Source organism: Melospiza georgiana, chromosome 2 (genome assembly GCF_028018845.1).
Source record: "Melospiza georgiana isolate bMelGeo1 chromosome 2, bMelGeo1.pri, whole genome shotgun sequence".
Classification (NCBI taxonomy): Eukaryota; Metazoa; Chordata; class Aves; order Passeriformes; family Passerellidae; genus Melospiza; species Melospiza georgiana.
In genome coordinates, this window is record NC_080431.1 from 15,973,052 (window position 1) to 15,988,784 (window position 15,733).

The 15,733-nt window shown below is 36.0% G+C and overlaps 1 protein-coding gene across 4 annotated transcripts in view; it reads left to right on the top strand.

The window, feature by feature from the left end:
- Positions 1-15,733, top strand: part of MYO16 (myosin XVI) — a 363,429-nt gene that overhangs the window by 301,819 nt on the left and 45,877 nt on the right. For all 4 annotated transcript variants that reach the window (XM_058044965.1, XM_058044966.1, XM_058044964.1 and 1 more), the window contains exons 29-32: positions 3,218-3,314; positions 8,870-9,116; positions 10,962-11,269; positions 13,077-14,276. In XM_058044965.1, the coding sequence (XP_057900948.1) occupies positions 3,218-3,314; positions 8,870-9,116; positions 10,962-11,269; positions 13,077-14,276 (1,852 nt within the window). The remainder of the gene's footprint in view (positions 1-3,217; positions 3,315-8,869; positions 9,117-10,961; positions 11,270-13,076; positions 14,277-15,733) is intronic.

Consider the following 15,733-nt stretch of genomic DNA (forward strand, 5'->3'; position numbering starts at 1 on the left):
CATTTTAAACCCTAATGCTTTCCTAATTAAAATAACTATGACTGTAATTCACAGATTGTTTACTTTTACAGGAGTCTGAATGACATTAAAATTTTAGACTCAGATGAGAGCACTTTGTAGTCCAGAAAAAATACTGAAAAGTGAGTGTTTTAGTGGAAGAACATTTGAACCATTTTTCCCCTAGGCAAGCAGGAAACATTTTGTGATTAAAGAAGAGACCAGAATGAAGACAGGTGGCAACCTCAAAAGCTGTTTTGATATGTGACATGTGAAATTCCAACATTTTTCAGCATTATTGCTTTCACTGAACACCAGAACAATAAAAAGGGCAGTGAGACTATCTTGTTCTCTTGGTCAGCCTTAGAGGCTCTCAGATTTAATTCAAAGACTAAGCAACAGAGATTTCTATCTGTACTAACATAATCAAACATGTAATAGTAGTTTCTGCTATACATGCTTCTGTCTAGAGCTCTGCTCTCTGTAGACCTGTCATATGATGTAAAAATCTATAAATAGCTTTTATCTGAATGTAAAAATGGATTTGTATTGACATTTTGTATTTCTTCATTCACTTAAAAATTGTAGCAGGCTCCTACTAATGAAGTTCATAGCATAAATGATGCCACAATAACTCCATTTATATTGTTCCTAGGGTGTAGGATGAAAGGAAAGAGCAATAAGGCTTTGCATGTCCCCTGGATAGCTTTGTGACTGCAGTGTCAGACTCTTGTAGCTAAACCAACATAAGCTTCAGCAATTGTCTTGACTCTGATTTTGTGACTGCATACTGCACAATAAATTGCAACTCAGTTAGTTAAGTTACACTTTTGAAATATAGCTAAATGTGATCAACCAGTGTGTCAATAACGAGACTAATTGAGAATGGGGCTGTTAATTTTGCCATGGGCACTACTAGAGCTTTTTAAAGCTTAATAAGCTCTAAATAAGAGCTTTTTTAAGGTTTTAAAGAGTAAATTTCCATCCCCTTTTCTACTGTCAGAGTATCAGTATTGCTCTAGTAAGGGGAGAAACTAGAACTCTGAGTAATTAAGGACAAAGGACAGAAATAAGGAAAAATTGGATGATTTGGCATAGGCCTGAGACAGGACAAAAAAACATGTGTGATGTAGAGGCTTTGTGGAAAGGTGGAGTATAAAGAGAAAATTTAATCAGAGTAGAGGAATATAATTTTATTAAGTATTTGTTCTCAGGCTTTTTCTGAGAGCTGCTCAGATGGAATGGTAATTATAATAACCACACAATAATTTAATTACAGTTAACTATATGAATAATAATTCAGTTATTTTTTGAGAGAATTCTGTATTCAAGACAATGTAAGCAAGACTATGAAGGTATTAGTAGCCAAAACTAGTGATAATTCAAGTTCAGAATGTGGTTTGACAAGATGGATTGGAAAAAACCTGTTCAATAAGCAAAGAATTAAGATAACCAAGTGAATAGAGAATTTTAAAAGCTGAGGAAGAAAAGTAAAAAACTTTTATTGGAAGTCAAGAAAATGAAGATGAGAATGTGGCCCTAAGAGCAGCGTGAGTGCACAATTGGATCTCAGGGAGATTGCCACAGATTAACCACCCCACAAAGAGAGCCTCTTCCCTATTTCTGACTCTATAATGGCAAGACAAGTAACACGTCATTTTAGTCACCTACTTCCACACACTTTGTGATAATTCCAAAGTGACTATTTTATAGGGAATAGAGAGACTAATGAAAAAAAAAATTAGGAAGCATTCTAGTTTTACCATTTGAGTGCATCTGATTTTAATTAAAAGACTAACAACTGCACCATCATTGTTAGCTCAAATTTCAGGATTAAAGACTTTTTAAAACTTTTGATTCAAATAAGTTGCTCTCTACAGTAGAGAGAGGTGAAGCCAAGGGACAAAACTTTGCCACAATAATTTCTGACTTAGTTAATGGAGTTTAGCCCTGAAATATATATCCTGGCTTTCTGTCATCCAACCCTACAAGGATGTACATCTAACAATGTTTGGATTAAAAACAATTTGGAAGGGTGTGCAATTAACCCTCCAGATACCTGTCTCCCAGATCTAAAGTAAAAAACACCAGTGGAACAGGATGGTTCAGTAAGAAGAGAGTGAGCTTGTAAGCTGGAGACAAACAAGAGTTGGAAAGAATTTCCGTAATTTTAGCCAGACTTGTATGAATTAATCAGTATGCCTATTAGCCCTTAAAAATTAATAGTTAGGAAAAAGCTAGAATCTTTGAGAGTAGCACAGTTTTCTGGCACTGCTGCTTTTATTTTTATGAAGTCAAGAAAGTTACTTCTGCAAAATTCCTGAGAAAAATGATTGGTTTATTGATTGGGGTTTTTTTCCAGTTACTTGCCGGTTTTAGAGTTGCAAGGTTGTGTGTGGTTTTTAAAGTCTATTAGAAAGGAATGCTTTTGAAGATGATACAAAGAATTTTATAGGACTGTTCCAGCTTGTTCAGAAGGTATCAAAAGAAAGGTGTTTTCTTTTGGTCTAACTAGATAAACTTGCCTCTAGAGGAGTGAGAACATCTAATGATTGTCCTTCAAGAATTAGATGATTAAACCAAGATGCTACAGAACACCAGAATCAATACTTAGTAGATTATTTTTCACAAATCAGTCCCTCTGTCTCTTACTTTGATCCTGAAAGGAGACCCAAAGCACAGCTTCAGTAAGCAAGGCTGGGAACTAGGATTCATAACTTTACTGGATGTTAGGAGTCATTTTCACTAATGACAGTGAGTTTCTCCCATCCTCCAACTTCATTTAAGTTCTTCCTGTTCCACATATGGCAGCTATCTCACCATTTTCTGTTCTGCATGGGTTTGACTTGTCACCTTTCCCCATGCACACAGCCTTCTGCTTTATAAGACCTAAACCTTATTTTCTATTATGTTGTCTAACACATTAAATTCAGAAAGTTTTTTCCCCAACTTGTATTTAACTTGAAGATTGTACTATTTGTTCTGGATATTTTTGGAACTGAAGTGGAACTATCTGTCTGACAGCTTGTTCATCCTTTACAAATACATCTTTTTTTCAACCAAGTGATGACTGCATTTCTGTTACAGAATTGGCATTGTACTGTTCCTAAATTGCAGATATTATTTCAACCCTTTGCTGGATTGTTAACGTACAATGTCTATTTACCTGTCATTGTTTTGGCCTTATTTGTTGATGATTTCTCTGCTGTTTGTATTCTAGATAGGAGTTCGAAAAGTGTTTCTTAAGTACTGGCAAGCTGACCATCTCAACGATTTGTGCCTTCAGCTTCAGAAGAAAATTATAACCTGCCAAAAAGGTAACAATTACAGAGCAAGTACTCCTGAGCTGTTGCTTTGTACATGGAGCAGAACATTGCATAGAAAAGAGATTTTCTCCACCTTGAATAGTTGCTGTATTTTATACATTTCCCTACAGATATACACAGATTTTTTGAGATAATAATATTGCACTTTCTGTTGGTCAAACATAATTTTATAGCAGTCTTGAATGTAATTAAAACTTGTAAGATCTTGAATATTTTTCTTTTTAGAGTAAGTTCAGTGATTTTTCAAGGCATTAATACCACTTTTACTTTCTTTTTCACATAAAATATGGTAACAGTGATACAAAATTGGAATAGTTTCAAATATATCAACACTAAAAACTAAAGTTAATACATGAGTGTGTTTAGTTATACTTATTTTCCCCCTTACTACTTTCTTATTTGACTGCTAGTTTTTTATTGTTTTATATTTTGTTTATTTTTCCCCATTTTACTCATGCATTTTTCCTAAGGTCACTGCACTTTTAAACATATTTTTAAAAGGAGGTACTATCCACTACCTCCTGATTTCCTGTTGCTTATGCTCCATTTTCTATCAGTCTCAAATAACTGCTGAAAATATGAATATTGCTTTGTTTGAAGAAGCTTCCTTCACACCATTCATTATTTACCTAATTGGCTGATGTCTGCAACAATTCCAATTTTCACCTCTTTAAAGGAAATTAAAAATACAAAATCTTATCTTTTTTTTTTTATCAGACACACAATATTGCAGACTTAAGAAATATAAACCCCTTTCATTTTAATTATCTGTTTGTCACTGTAAGCATGTAGTGAAAAAGAGGAAGTCAGCAGAAAATCTGAAGCAAGTGAAATCCAAATGGTAACGGTTCAGAAATGAACATGGAGAAGGACAGGTAACAGACACCGCAGTTCAGCTGAGTTTATACTTGGGTGTGATTTTTTTACTGCAAATTATCCTATTGCACTAATGTATTTTGAAAAGCAGTAATAGTTTATGCTCTTTCCCTTGTTATGCTGACTTATAAAAGAGAGGAAATATTTACTTTCAGAATCCAATGTGCAAACAGAATGCTTCAATATAACCCTCCACCAAAACTTAAAACCTCGTCAGATATGTCCATGTTTTGCAGAAGTAAGAGAACAGATCACCAAAGCCTCCCTGAAGAATGAAGATAATTGGGCTTCTTGGCTCATTACAAAATATTTTTCTTGGTTTTGCTTCTATCCTCCTTAATGAGAGTAACTTGAAAAGTAATTTCTGCCAAAAGTGTTTTTACAGCTAAGTCTCATCTGCAAACTTTTTATGATCTGGGAAACCTGAGAAAATCAGGATCTTGGATGAGTAAGCAGTAGTTAGACATCAACCTCGTGTCATTAGCTCATGAAAGAAGCTGCCTTTTGCAAACAGGTGCAATTGTAAACTTGTAGAATTTAGCATGCCAAAGGGCTCTGGCAAATTCAGAATAGAATAGAGTACCCGTGCATTGTTCTTATATGATCCTAAAATTGGTATCCAAATACTTTTCACTGACATAGTCGTGCTTACTGAGTAATGGGGTCAGCCCCAATGTACTTCTGTCCCCTCACCCTTTACATGCAGGGGACTTTGGAAGCTATATGTCTCCTGAAAACATGTTAAATAGTAGCCAAACTAGTCAATAATCACAATATAACAAAAACTAAATCTGTTTAAAAACATCCAGAGGAGGGCTATGAATGGTGAAAGGCCCTGAGGGGAAGCTGTACAAGAAGTGGCTGAAGTCACTTGATCTGTTTAGTCTGGAGAAGGGGAGACTGGGAGAAGACCTCACAGCTGCCTACAGCTTTCTCTTGAGGAGGAGTTGAGGACAGACACTGATCTCTGCTCAGTCGTGACCAGTGACAGGACCCAGGGGATCACAGTGAAATTTTGAGGCTTGTTGGGCACTGGAACAGGCTCCCCAGGGAAGTGGCCACAGCCCCAAGCCTGACAGCTCAGGAAATGTTTGGACAATGCTCTCAGGTGTGATACTCGGGGTGTCCTGTGCAGGGCCAAGAGTTGGACTTTGATGATCCAAAGGCACTTTGTGGATGCCTTCCAATTCAGAATATTCTGATTCTATGATTCTAATTTCTGTATCAGGCTTTAAATGTAACATCATATACCTAGATAAGAGCTTAGATTTAAGGGAAAGCAAGTCTTGCTCCAAAATCCTATTAATTCTTTTTACTTCAAGTCTAACTAGCAATCCCTTCTTCTAGATTTGGGGGAAAAAACCCAAAACAAAGCAAACCATATAAGTCCTTCCTGGTATCCTGAAACTTATCTTACACAAGCAAAGAAAGGGGTCAAACTAAAGTGAAAGCATGTGTTGAAACACTTTTGCTTAAAAATGTATCTGTGAGTTTAGAGATTTTGTCATATATTTTTCTGCAGGTATGAGAGCTACATATGGTACATTTTGACCTGAATCACTCTGAAAATTGTTTGTATCCATAGGAAGGGCAATCATGCTGAAAGTTCTTCCATTAGAGTTAATGTAGATGAGGAATTAACTTGAATACATTGTATACACAATAGTTAATAAATTCCTGACATAACCCAGATCCATTGTCTACTGGCATTTTGGTTATTCCAATCCTCATCCTTAGATGAACTCTAAAACACTAGATATTTTTCTGCCCTGGGGGTGCTAACCTCAATTATTTTAATTTGCATAATGAGAATTATTTTAGATCTACATAAATGAGGAGCAAATTCACAAGGCAATCATAGTACCCAGTACTCAACAGTAGTAGATGAAACTGAGCAGTAAAATTCTAGGATCTGAGAGTTTAATTTCACGACAGTTTTTAGATTGTAAAATTGCTCTGTTTAAACAAAACCAAAATCTTTCAAATGTTCTCAGAGAAAAAAGTGTGAAGAAATGTATATCATTTAATGAAAAACCTGAACTACTCAGTTCATGAAAATGTGGGCAAAAAAGGGACGTCTATCTGCCAACCCTTCCTAATAAAGCTGTGTTGAAAGTTTCTTCTTCATTTTAGTGAAAGTGCATAATTCAGAGTAGCTGTACAGTCTCTCAATGTTACAATTAGCTCTACTGGATCTCATTTTATTGGACCATTCTAGCAGGCTACTCTAAGCCACTCATTCATGCCTGCTAACAATCCTGTCAGAGACCTGATCTCTTAATTTCTTTATTTTAACCAACCTTGGTGGTGTTAACAATCTTTTTTTTTGTTAGATTTTTTTTCTCAAGTTAAAAGCACAAACAGACACACAGACCATTGTTAAAATGTTATTTTAAAATTCAGATTTTTTTCCAAAGTCACCCAGGATTTGATGCTTATTTTTGCTCTGCAGAAGATAGATCTAAAGAGAATATTTCAGGAAAAAGCATTTGTTTCATGTAAAGCTCTTTCAAAAATTTTATATTTGTGAGCAGTGAACTCTGATAATATTCTATGCATGTATTCATTCTTTTTGCAACAGTAACCCTTAGATTCAGACTCAGTAACATCTTTATTATGAATACTCTCATAAAATTGTCAACAATAACTGTACTATTAATTTCCTTTTCAAGTAAATTGGGTATGTGCAATAATGTTTCAGAGTTTAAAGAAGTCAGATTTTATGGAATGTAATTAAAGGCATTGATTGGATGTGATTATAAAAGTATAAACCTTCAAAGCTGTCTATCATAAATTATTATCAGAAATTATTTCAAGTTATCTGAATTTGAAGGTTTTCAAATGCAGTGAATTTTGGATAGAAGCAGTATTACATTATTATTATTAATTTTAGCCTTTCTTACATCTTGTCAGCTAGGCACTGAGCATCTCTATAAAAGAAATTTTTTTTAGTGTCTAAACAAGGCACTAGAAGATGATAAAATGTACCTTACATTACCCTATGCTTTAGCTGTTCATTTTATTCAATAACATTTTATAATCATAGAAGACTAATTGTATTTTTCTCTGTTGACATTTTCCCTTTATATTATTTCAGCTTGACTCTTCATCATTTAATGTTGTTTTGCAGTAATCCTAAATCTGAAATTTAACTTTGTTATTGTAAATACCTAATGCATTTTAACTTTTTTATCCTGCAATCAACATTCTTGGTAACTTCCTCCAAATTCAAACAAACCTCTTACCCAGGCTATTGTCTCCTAACTTCACTGATGAAAAACTTTCAATTGACCAGAAAAGGAGTAACCATAAGAAGCAGTGATGAAGTTTGACTTGGTTTTGATACATATAAATTGATGAAAACCAAGGGTATTTAAGGCAACAGACAAATAATTCTAAACCAGGTTTTTGCCTATGAGATACAGAGCATGGTTCGACATCTGGAAGGAAACATGATCTTGTGGAATTAAAAAAAAAAAAAAAAAAAACACAAAAAAAACCAAAAAGAAAAAAAAAAAAAAAAAACAAAACACAAAAAACAAAACAAAACAAAACAAAAAAAACAAAACCAAAAAAAAAAAAAAACCCAAAAAAAAACCAAAACACACACACACAAACACAGTACTTTCAGTCAGCATCTTTCTGCCTTCTAAGTCAAAACATAGGTTCAAAGAATAATGACACCACCTGTTGCAGGCACTGGGATTAAAATGGTATCCAATTTATTATGGCCACAGCGGCCCCTGTGCCTCGTGTTTCTGATCAACTGTACTTCAGAAAATCCAGAACACTGAGTGGTATTTGGGTAGTTTTTTTGTAATGAATGTACTTATATAGCAAAGAGATAGAAAAAGCTATTACAGGAGATGGACTAAAATCTTTTCCCAGCATAAAGCTGACAGAGAGTGTGAAAAAAGGTCTAATAGATAAATAAAGCTGATGCAATGTAGATGAAAACTTGTAACTGAGAAATGCAGATATGATGTGACAGATAGATTTGAGAAATTTGCATTAAATTAACCTAATTGTTTTAGCTGAAAGGAAATGAGCAGTAAAAGATCTTTAAGTCAAACAGAAAACCCCTTGTACTTGGTATGATTTTGTTGGGGTATTAGGTACATTGAAACGCTTACAGCATTTTTTACAGCAGAACAACAGCAATCATTTAATTCCTGCTGCATTCACTGCAATTCATTTATCCAGGCTTTTATTTTGAAACAATCTTTTGACCTTTGCAGTGTAAATGTATGCTTTCACAATCTGTAGTACACATCTATGTATACATCTTACATCATGCATATGCAAGATGTATTCATTTTATTACATCTGTGTTGTAATGTAATAAAAAATAGCATTCAGTGAAAATAAACATTTTGAGTTCTGATAGCTCATATTTAATAATTTATTGTCACTACATTGTTTTAAGCACTGGCAGTAGAAAATAGAAAGAGTTCCCTGATGAGTTTTACTCCACCAAGAGGAGTCTTAGTTTTGCTCCACTAAGAGTTTTACTATGTTATTTATATGCCATCAGATTTCTTTCCTAATATGTGAAGGATATTGACTGAACTTGTCTTGCTCATGTTTAAACAGAACTCACACTAATATTAAGTTAGTTTCCCAACTAGTTGTCTTTCACTGATCCATATTTTCTCCTTCCACCATGGTAGTTATAAGAGGTTTTCTAGCTCGCCAGCGCTTGCTACAGAAGATGAGCATCAAACAGCAAGAGGTCACCTCAATCAAAAGCTTCTTGCAGAATGCTGAGGATATGGGATTGAAAACATATGATAACTTGGTGATCCAGAATGCCTCTGACATTGCTCGGGAAAATGACCGGCTCCGCAACGAGATGAACGCTGCTCACCACAGGGAAAAGGGAGAGGCTAGAAACAGGCCAGAAGAAGGCCAGAAAAGGTAGGATGAGAAACACCTGCTGTGAAGAATTAATGAGTCTCTTCAGTTTTTGTGAATTCCTTCCCTGTTTAGAAAACAATAGAAATGACAGAAGGATTGCGAGAGGATTCTCAAGTACATGCTCAACACAAATCAATATTAGGTCATATTTTTTTCCTGTATATCAGGTAATTAAGTCAAGAAAGTTAAGACCACCATATCCTATTCAAGGGGCACTGAGCTTAGAGGAACTTATTCAAGTCTCTGATACACTTATTTTTTACAGAAATACTTCTAATTCTATGATAAATAGATTATAGTTTAACTTCACCAGACCAAACAAGCAAAAGAAAAATTCCTCTGACTTAAAATACCAACACTGAGAAATTGCCAAGGTAATGAAAAACAGATAGGAAAGTGTTAAGATACAGTAAAGTCCACACTAATAAATACGATTTCTCACTGAAACAAGCAGATTGATTGTGAGGAGGATGCTTTTATTTAAAAATGGGCAGATTACGTTTTTTTAACTCTTGTCAGAATTTTCAGGAGTACCTATTTTACAAGCCCAGTAAATGCTGGAGAGCCATTCTCTAGGAACTGAGTCTCTGATTTCTCTCTTAGCTGAGATAGTCAGCTCTATCTCAGAGTTAGCATTTGCAGTTAATCCATATGTGTCAATAGAAATAATTCATCTATTACTTGCTGGACATATAAATGTTTATTTTTCCATAGGAACTTAATTTTCATCCAGAACAGCTCCCTTTGCTATCATTGCTTCTGTCAGTGACTTTAATAAAAGTGAAAATGGCAGTGCATCTGCTTAATTAGCTTCAAATATCCCAGTGATTACATATTGGAGGAAATGCCTTTGTAGGAAAGACGGTAATTAAACATTACAGTGAAAACAAATTATCCACTGAGCACCGTGCTTTCATCTTTTGCTATTTCATTTGCTTCATGGGCAGCTGGCTATATCCTGTGCATGAATTTCAGCTCTGCTGGTGATTTGCCATGCAGAAATACAATTTTAAAAAACAAATGCTTGAGGATTTGTTTGTAAAATGTCAGTATAGAAATCTTCTATCTATTATATTACTACTCTAAGTTAAAAGGGTCTCAATGTTTTGATTCTTGGAGGAATAAAATGTTAGAAGAATTTTTGTTAAAAATCAATTTGTCAGAAGCAGCTGGAAGGTTATTTCTCAATATGTATTCAAATAGCAAAAAAAAAAGAAAGGGAAAAATTGAAAAACTGGATTGTAATTGAAACAACTAAACATAACATAACACAATAACAAAAATTATTATTAAAAGTAATAACTAATAATTAAGTTTAAACTGGAAGATATAGGGATATCTGGGTGGAATTGCTCAAGCTTCCAATGTAGCTGGTTAAAAAGGCCATCTAATATTTTAAAGATTTGCATTATCTAAATAGAAATTATAGTTGTCTTTTTAGAAAATAATGATAAAGACTCAGCATTTGCTGCCTCAGTAACTTTCTATTAAAATGGATTTCCCAGAAATTATCATTCAGATTAAAAACCCAGCTTTTGATTGTGTGTAGCAATCAAAGTGTGAACAATTCATTCAGTGAATGTCTGGTCAACAATATGAGACTGCTTAAGCAAGGCTGCATTTGTGTGAAAAAGGGCCGGTGTCCTGATTTATCATGAAACAGGAAATGGAAGAAAGCTAGCAGCTTGATCTGGATTTGTTTGTCAGAAGATTACTACCCACATCCCCTCGGCGCGGCAGGGGAGTTGTGAGATTGTTTACCAAAAAGCTGTTGTTACATTTGCATGAACAGGTTCATTGTTATTGCTTGAATAATGCATCTGGGCCTCTTTTCTGTGTTTTCAGAGCTGAAGACAAGGGTGGGAAGGTCTCTGAGGACAGCTTTGCCGGCTGTCGAACCTCTAAGCACTTTCACTCCAGCTCCGTGCCCGTCCCCATGGCAGTGGATGGCTTGGTGCATTCTGCCACCGGGTCATCCATCAGATCCCCCTCCCTGCACTCTGTTTTCAGCATGGACGACAGCAATAGCCTGCCATCTCCAAGGAAACAGCCTCCTCCCAAGCCAAAGAGGGACCCCAACACACGACTGAGTGCCTCCTACGAGGCTGTTAGTGCTTGCTTGTCGGCAGCTTCTAAGGAAACCGCTAATGAAGGTTAGACATAAAGGCAGAGACAGTCGCAAATGTTACTCTGGGTTATTGATTTATTCTCCTCACTTTGATCCTTTTAGACACAGTCAAATGCCTTTGAGAGGTCCTGCTTCCTTGAAATATTTCAGTGGCAGTAAATAAAATTAGCCAATTTGTCATTTGTTCCCAAATCAGCAAATAATATTCATGTGTTCTAATTGCCCAGTTTGACAACAATCAAAACCTCTTTGGAGAAATCTCTCTAGAAACTAGTAATGTGTCAACATGAGCTATTCTACCCCACTGACCATTTTATTTCACCTTTTAAATTGTTAGAATATCTTGCATCACTAAAGAAATGCTAGAATCTTGAATTTCACAGACTTAAACATTAAACTTTCTCCTACATTGTGTCTATGCTCACATGAATAATTTATGCATTCAGTGTTTGTTTGTTTAGGTTGTTGTGGATTTTTTTGACCATAATTTGGTTATAGTGATTTTTGTTTAGAAGAAAAGTGCTGCAAGTGTCTAGAAGTATCCCAGAAGTATTATGGTAAACATAGCATGGTTTTGAGTTCACTTGTTCTAGTCTCCTTTAGCTTTGAAATCAATGGGTAGAAGATGAAGGAAAGGAATGCATTCTGCTTTCCTTGATAAGCCTGACTTGTCATGTTGTGTGTAAACGATCCCCAAGTTTTATCAAGGAAGATCCTTCAGGTTGGGTTTAAAGCTCTCTGTAACTCCCTAGTCCTGCATACAGCGGATAGAAATCTTCAGAGCTCCGTCTCTCACAATAATTACTGTTCTCATGTCCAGTTCATTAGGTGAAAGTCCATTTTCTTTAACTCTTCCTTCAAGCTCTATGTAAGGAGACATGAACTATGCCCAGTATGCTTTTAAACTAGGATGGATTAAGGAGGTCTGCAGTAATTTAATCTTTCTGTGTCTAAATCTGCAAGAGATTTAACCAAGAAGTTCTAGCAGAGGTGTTTTGAAAGAACAAAAATTTATTTATGTATGTGTGGTCTTAACAATGCTGCTTACATATACTCACAAAACAGTTTTAGAGCTCTTATATGTATGAAACAATAGGGCAAGTTTCTCTGCCATATACTAATTTTCCAAGAATTATGTCAGTTTTATTTTTGTCCAAAACCAGCTCTGATTTATACCATTTAAATTTGGTCTTAAAAGACCACTCTTCTAGGTATCTAGTCTCTTCACTCCATACATGCCTGGAGGCTATAAAGAGACATCTAGTTCAGTTAAATGTGTACTCACTTGTGGATTTGCCCTTAGGCTATGGTATTCCCTAAAGTTATAAATTATTTCCACACCTGCAGTACCAAAGAAAAGAGGGACATAATATCATCCCATAATTAGAGATTTAGAGATATTACACAAAAGAGGGGTATTTCAGTTACTGGCAGTCGCATATATGTCAAAGTAGCACTGTGCTGACTCCTAGTTGAAAGCATGCCCCTCTCCCTTGGAGCAACAGGAGAAACAAGCTCATATTCCCATGTGTTACAGATCTTGCAGTGCACAAGTATATTTTGGATTCAAAATATACTTCCTCAGGTGTGAATTCTCATCTTTAAGTGGTAGTAGGGTTTACCAAAGGAGATTATATGCCCAGGTAACAAAGGCCAGCTGAAAATTCTGCATTTTATTCCTAGAAGTATTTACACTTTGGCTTAGAGTCCTGCATTTGTGACTGATGATCATTGTAAAACTAAATGGGCAACATTTGAGGGCTTAAAGTACTAGACCAGTGTAAAAAAACTGACTAACTTGTTAATAACACAGACCTTTTTCACTTTCCTAGTACTGACCCGTCCAAGACCACACAGTGATGACTATAGCACCATGAAAAAAATACCTCCCAGAAAACCAAAGCGAAGTCCAAATACAAAACTTAGTGGTTCTTATGAAGAAATACCTGGCCAAAAGCCTGGGGATGTAAAAAAAGCAAACACAGTAGTTAAACCAAGTGTCTACGACACTGTGACAGTACAGAGAACAGCTTCTACTGATGGACCACAACACGGCGTGTTGAATCTCTTTATGTCACAAGAAGAGGAGGAAAATGAGCCTGTCTATATTGAAATGGTAGGGAATGCAGTGAAAAGCAGTTCTGCTGAAGTGGAGAGTCCAGAACAAGGAGAGTCTGTCTATGAAGAAATGAAGTATTTTCTACCAGAAGAAGGCAGCAATGGTAATGGAATAATTCCAGTAGTGACTGGATCTCCTCCTCTGTTGTTTGAAAGCAAAAAAAATATTAACATTGAAGATGGAACATTGGATGGAAACAGTCAAGCAGCTTTGATCTATAAAGACTCATGTGACATTCCAGCCCCTTTCCCTAACTTGCTCCCCCACAGACCACCACTTCTTGTATTCCCTCCAACCCCTGTCACATGTTCACCAGCCTCTGATGAATCACCTTTAACACCACTGGAGGTCAAAAAGCTTCCTGTTTTGGAAACCAACCTAAAATACCCTGTGCAGTCAGAAGGTTCAAGTCCATTATCACCCCAGTACTCCAAAGGCCAGAAAGGGGAGAGTGACAGACCAGTATCTCCAGGCCTGATTGTGTTCAGTGTTTCCACCAAAGTGACTCCTCCTTCCACACCACCTCCTCCACTGCCACCACCCCCTCCTCCTGTACCACCTCCTGCTTCCTACAGGGCTTCCATACATTTTGCATCTCCTCCAGAGACTTGTGCTAGTTTTCTGATTAGTGCGGGGAAAACAGGTACAAATTCAGATCTGCCAAAAGTACCTCAGAGAACCACTCCTGCTCAGCTTGGAGGCTCGTCTTCTCCATTTTCCAAACTGCCTTACTCCCCAAAGGTGGCAAGAGCAGAGCACAGGAAATTGAACTCAAATTCGTCTTCGTTTTCATACAGCCCTACAAACTCAAGGTCATTGACCAGTCCCCTTGATGAGTTAACGAGCTTGTTCAACTCAGGAAGGAGTGTGCTACGAAAATCTGCAGCAGGACGCAAGATCAGGGAGCCAGAAGGTAAGATAGTTCTCTGTGCTTCTGTATTGTAATTTTTCTGCATCAAAACTTTCTTACCTTGGACACTGATAAGGCGGGCAAAAATGCAGAATGAAAACTTTGTTTGGTTTGGGGTTTTTTTAAAGGTCATAAAAAACTCATATATAATATAAATGACATATAAAAACTTCAGGTTTTGTCTGAGATAAGACTTGTTTGAGATAAAAGTCTTCAGGTGTTGTCTGAGATATCAGCTTTTCTTCTACCAAAATGTTTGTTTGACACAAGTTTAATAGTTCTTTTAACATTCCAGCTGTCTCAGTAAAATAAACACAGATGTTACATTGTGTGAAAACTGAGTTTATGTTATCAAACTATAAAAATGCTTTGAATTAAATATGTAGCTGGTAGATGTGCTTTATTTTGAAGACTGTCTTTTAAAATTTGATCATTTCATTTCCATGAAATTTTCTATTTGGGAATACAGTCTTTATTATTCCCCTAAATAATGCTTGGATGGAGAGTCATACAATGAACAATATTTAAAAAATTAAACTAAATCCTGGTTCTGCACCTCAATAACAACACCAACTCCAATACTTTTGGACTACTCTATTATTTTTCTAATTATAAAAAAAAGAAGTTTCCTATTGAAATTATTCAGTACACTTTATATGGAAATTTCTCCCCATAGTAATATCTCCTAAACACAGAATTTTGTGAATTTAAAATTTGGAGTGAGAAAATCTCTATACTGTTTTCTCTGCTTCTTCACTTCTATCTGTCCAAACAGCTTGTCTTAATCAAGAACTGTAAGCAGCATATTCAAAACAAGCAATACATGATCATAGGATTCCTTAGGTTTGAAAAGAACATTAAGATCATTGAGTCCAGCTGCAAGACCAACACTTTTCATGACTTCAACTAATCATAGTTTTCCAACTGCACAGTTTCTAGCTCCTCCTGTTTGTTGCCCATGCTACATGCCTTGATGTGGATGAACTTCCATTGGCCTATTGATGTGCCACCTCTTTGGGAAGAATCCCAAGTCGTACATTTGAAATACAAAACAATCCTGTGGAAAACAGGATGCATTCTCTTATTGTTCATTGTCCATTTTCTTAAGTACCTACTGCTCCACTGATTTTAGTATCATATTCTAATTTACACAGCTACACTATAACAGAAGCAGGTGTTTGTTCTTGCTCTATATACATGTATGTCTGTGTGCCACCCTATGTCTCCGTTCCTTATAACCTTGTCAGCCCTCAGCCAAAATAAAACAAGGAGATAAAGGTCTCAAAATTAAGGGAGTTTCTACAAGCTTTGTGAAAGTTAGTGTCTAGGTTGAGACAAGAAACATTCAGGTATGAGAGAAACTATGGTGGACAGAACCCTTGAGTCCTCCAGACCCTTGAAAAGCTTTAGCTGGACCATGCTTGTTCTTGTATGCCAAATTCAATTCTGTATGTTTAATG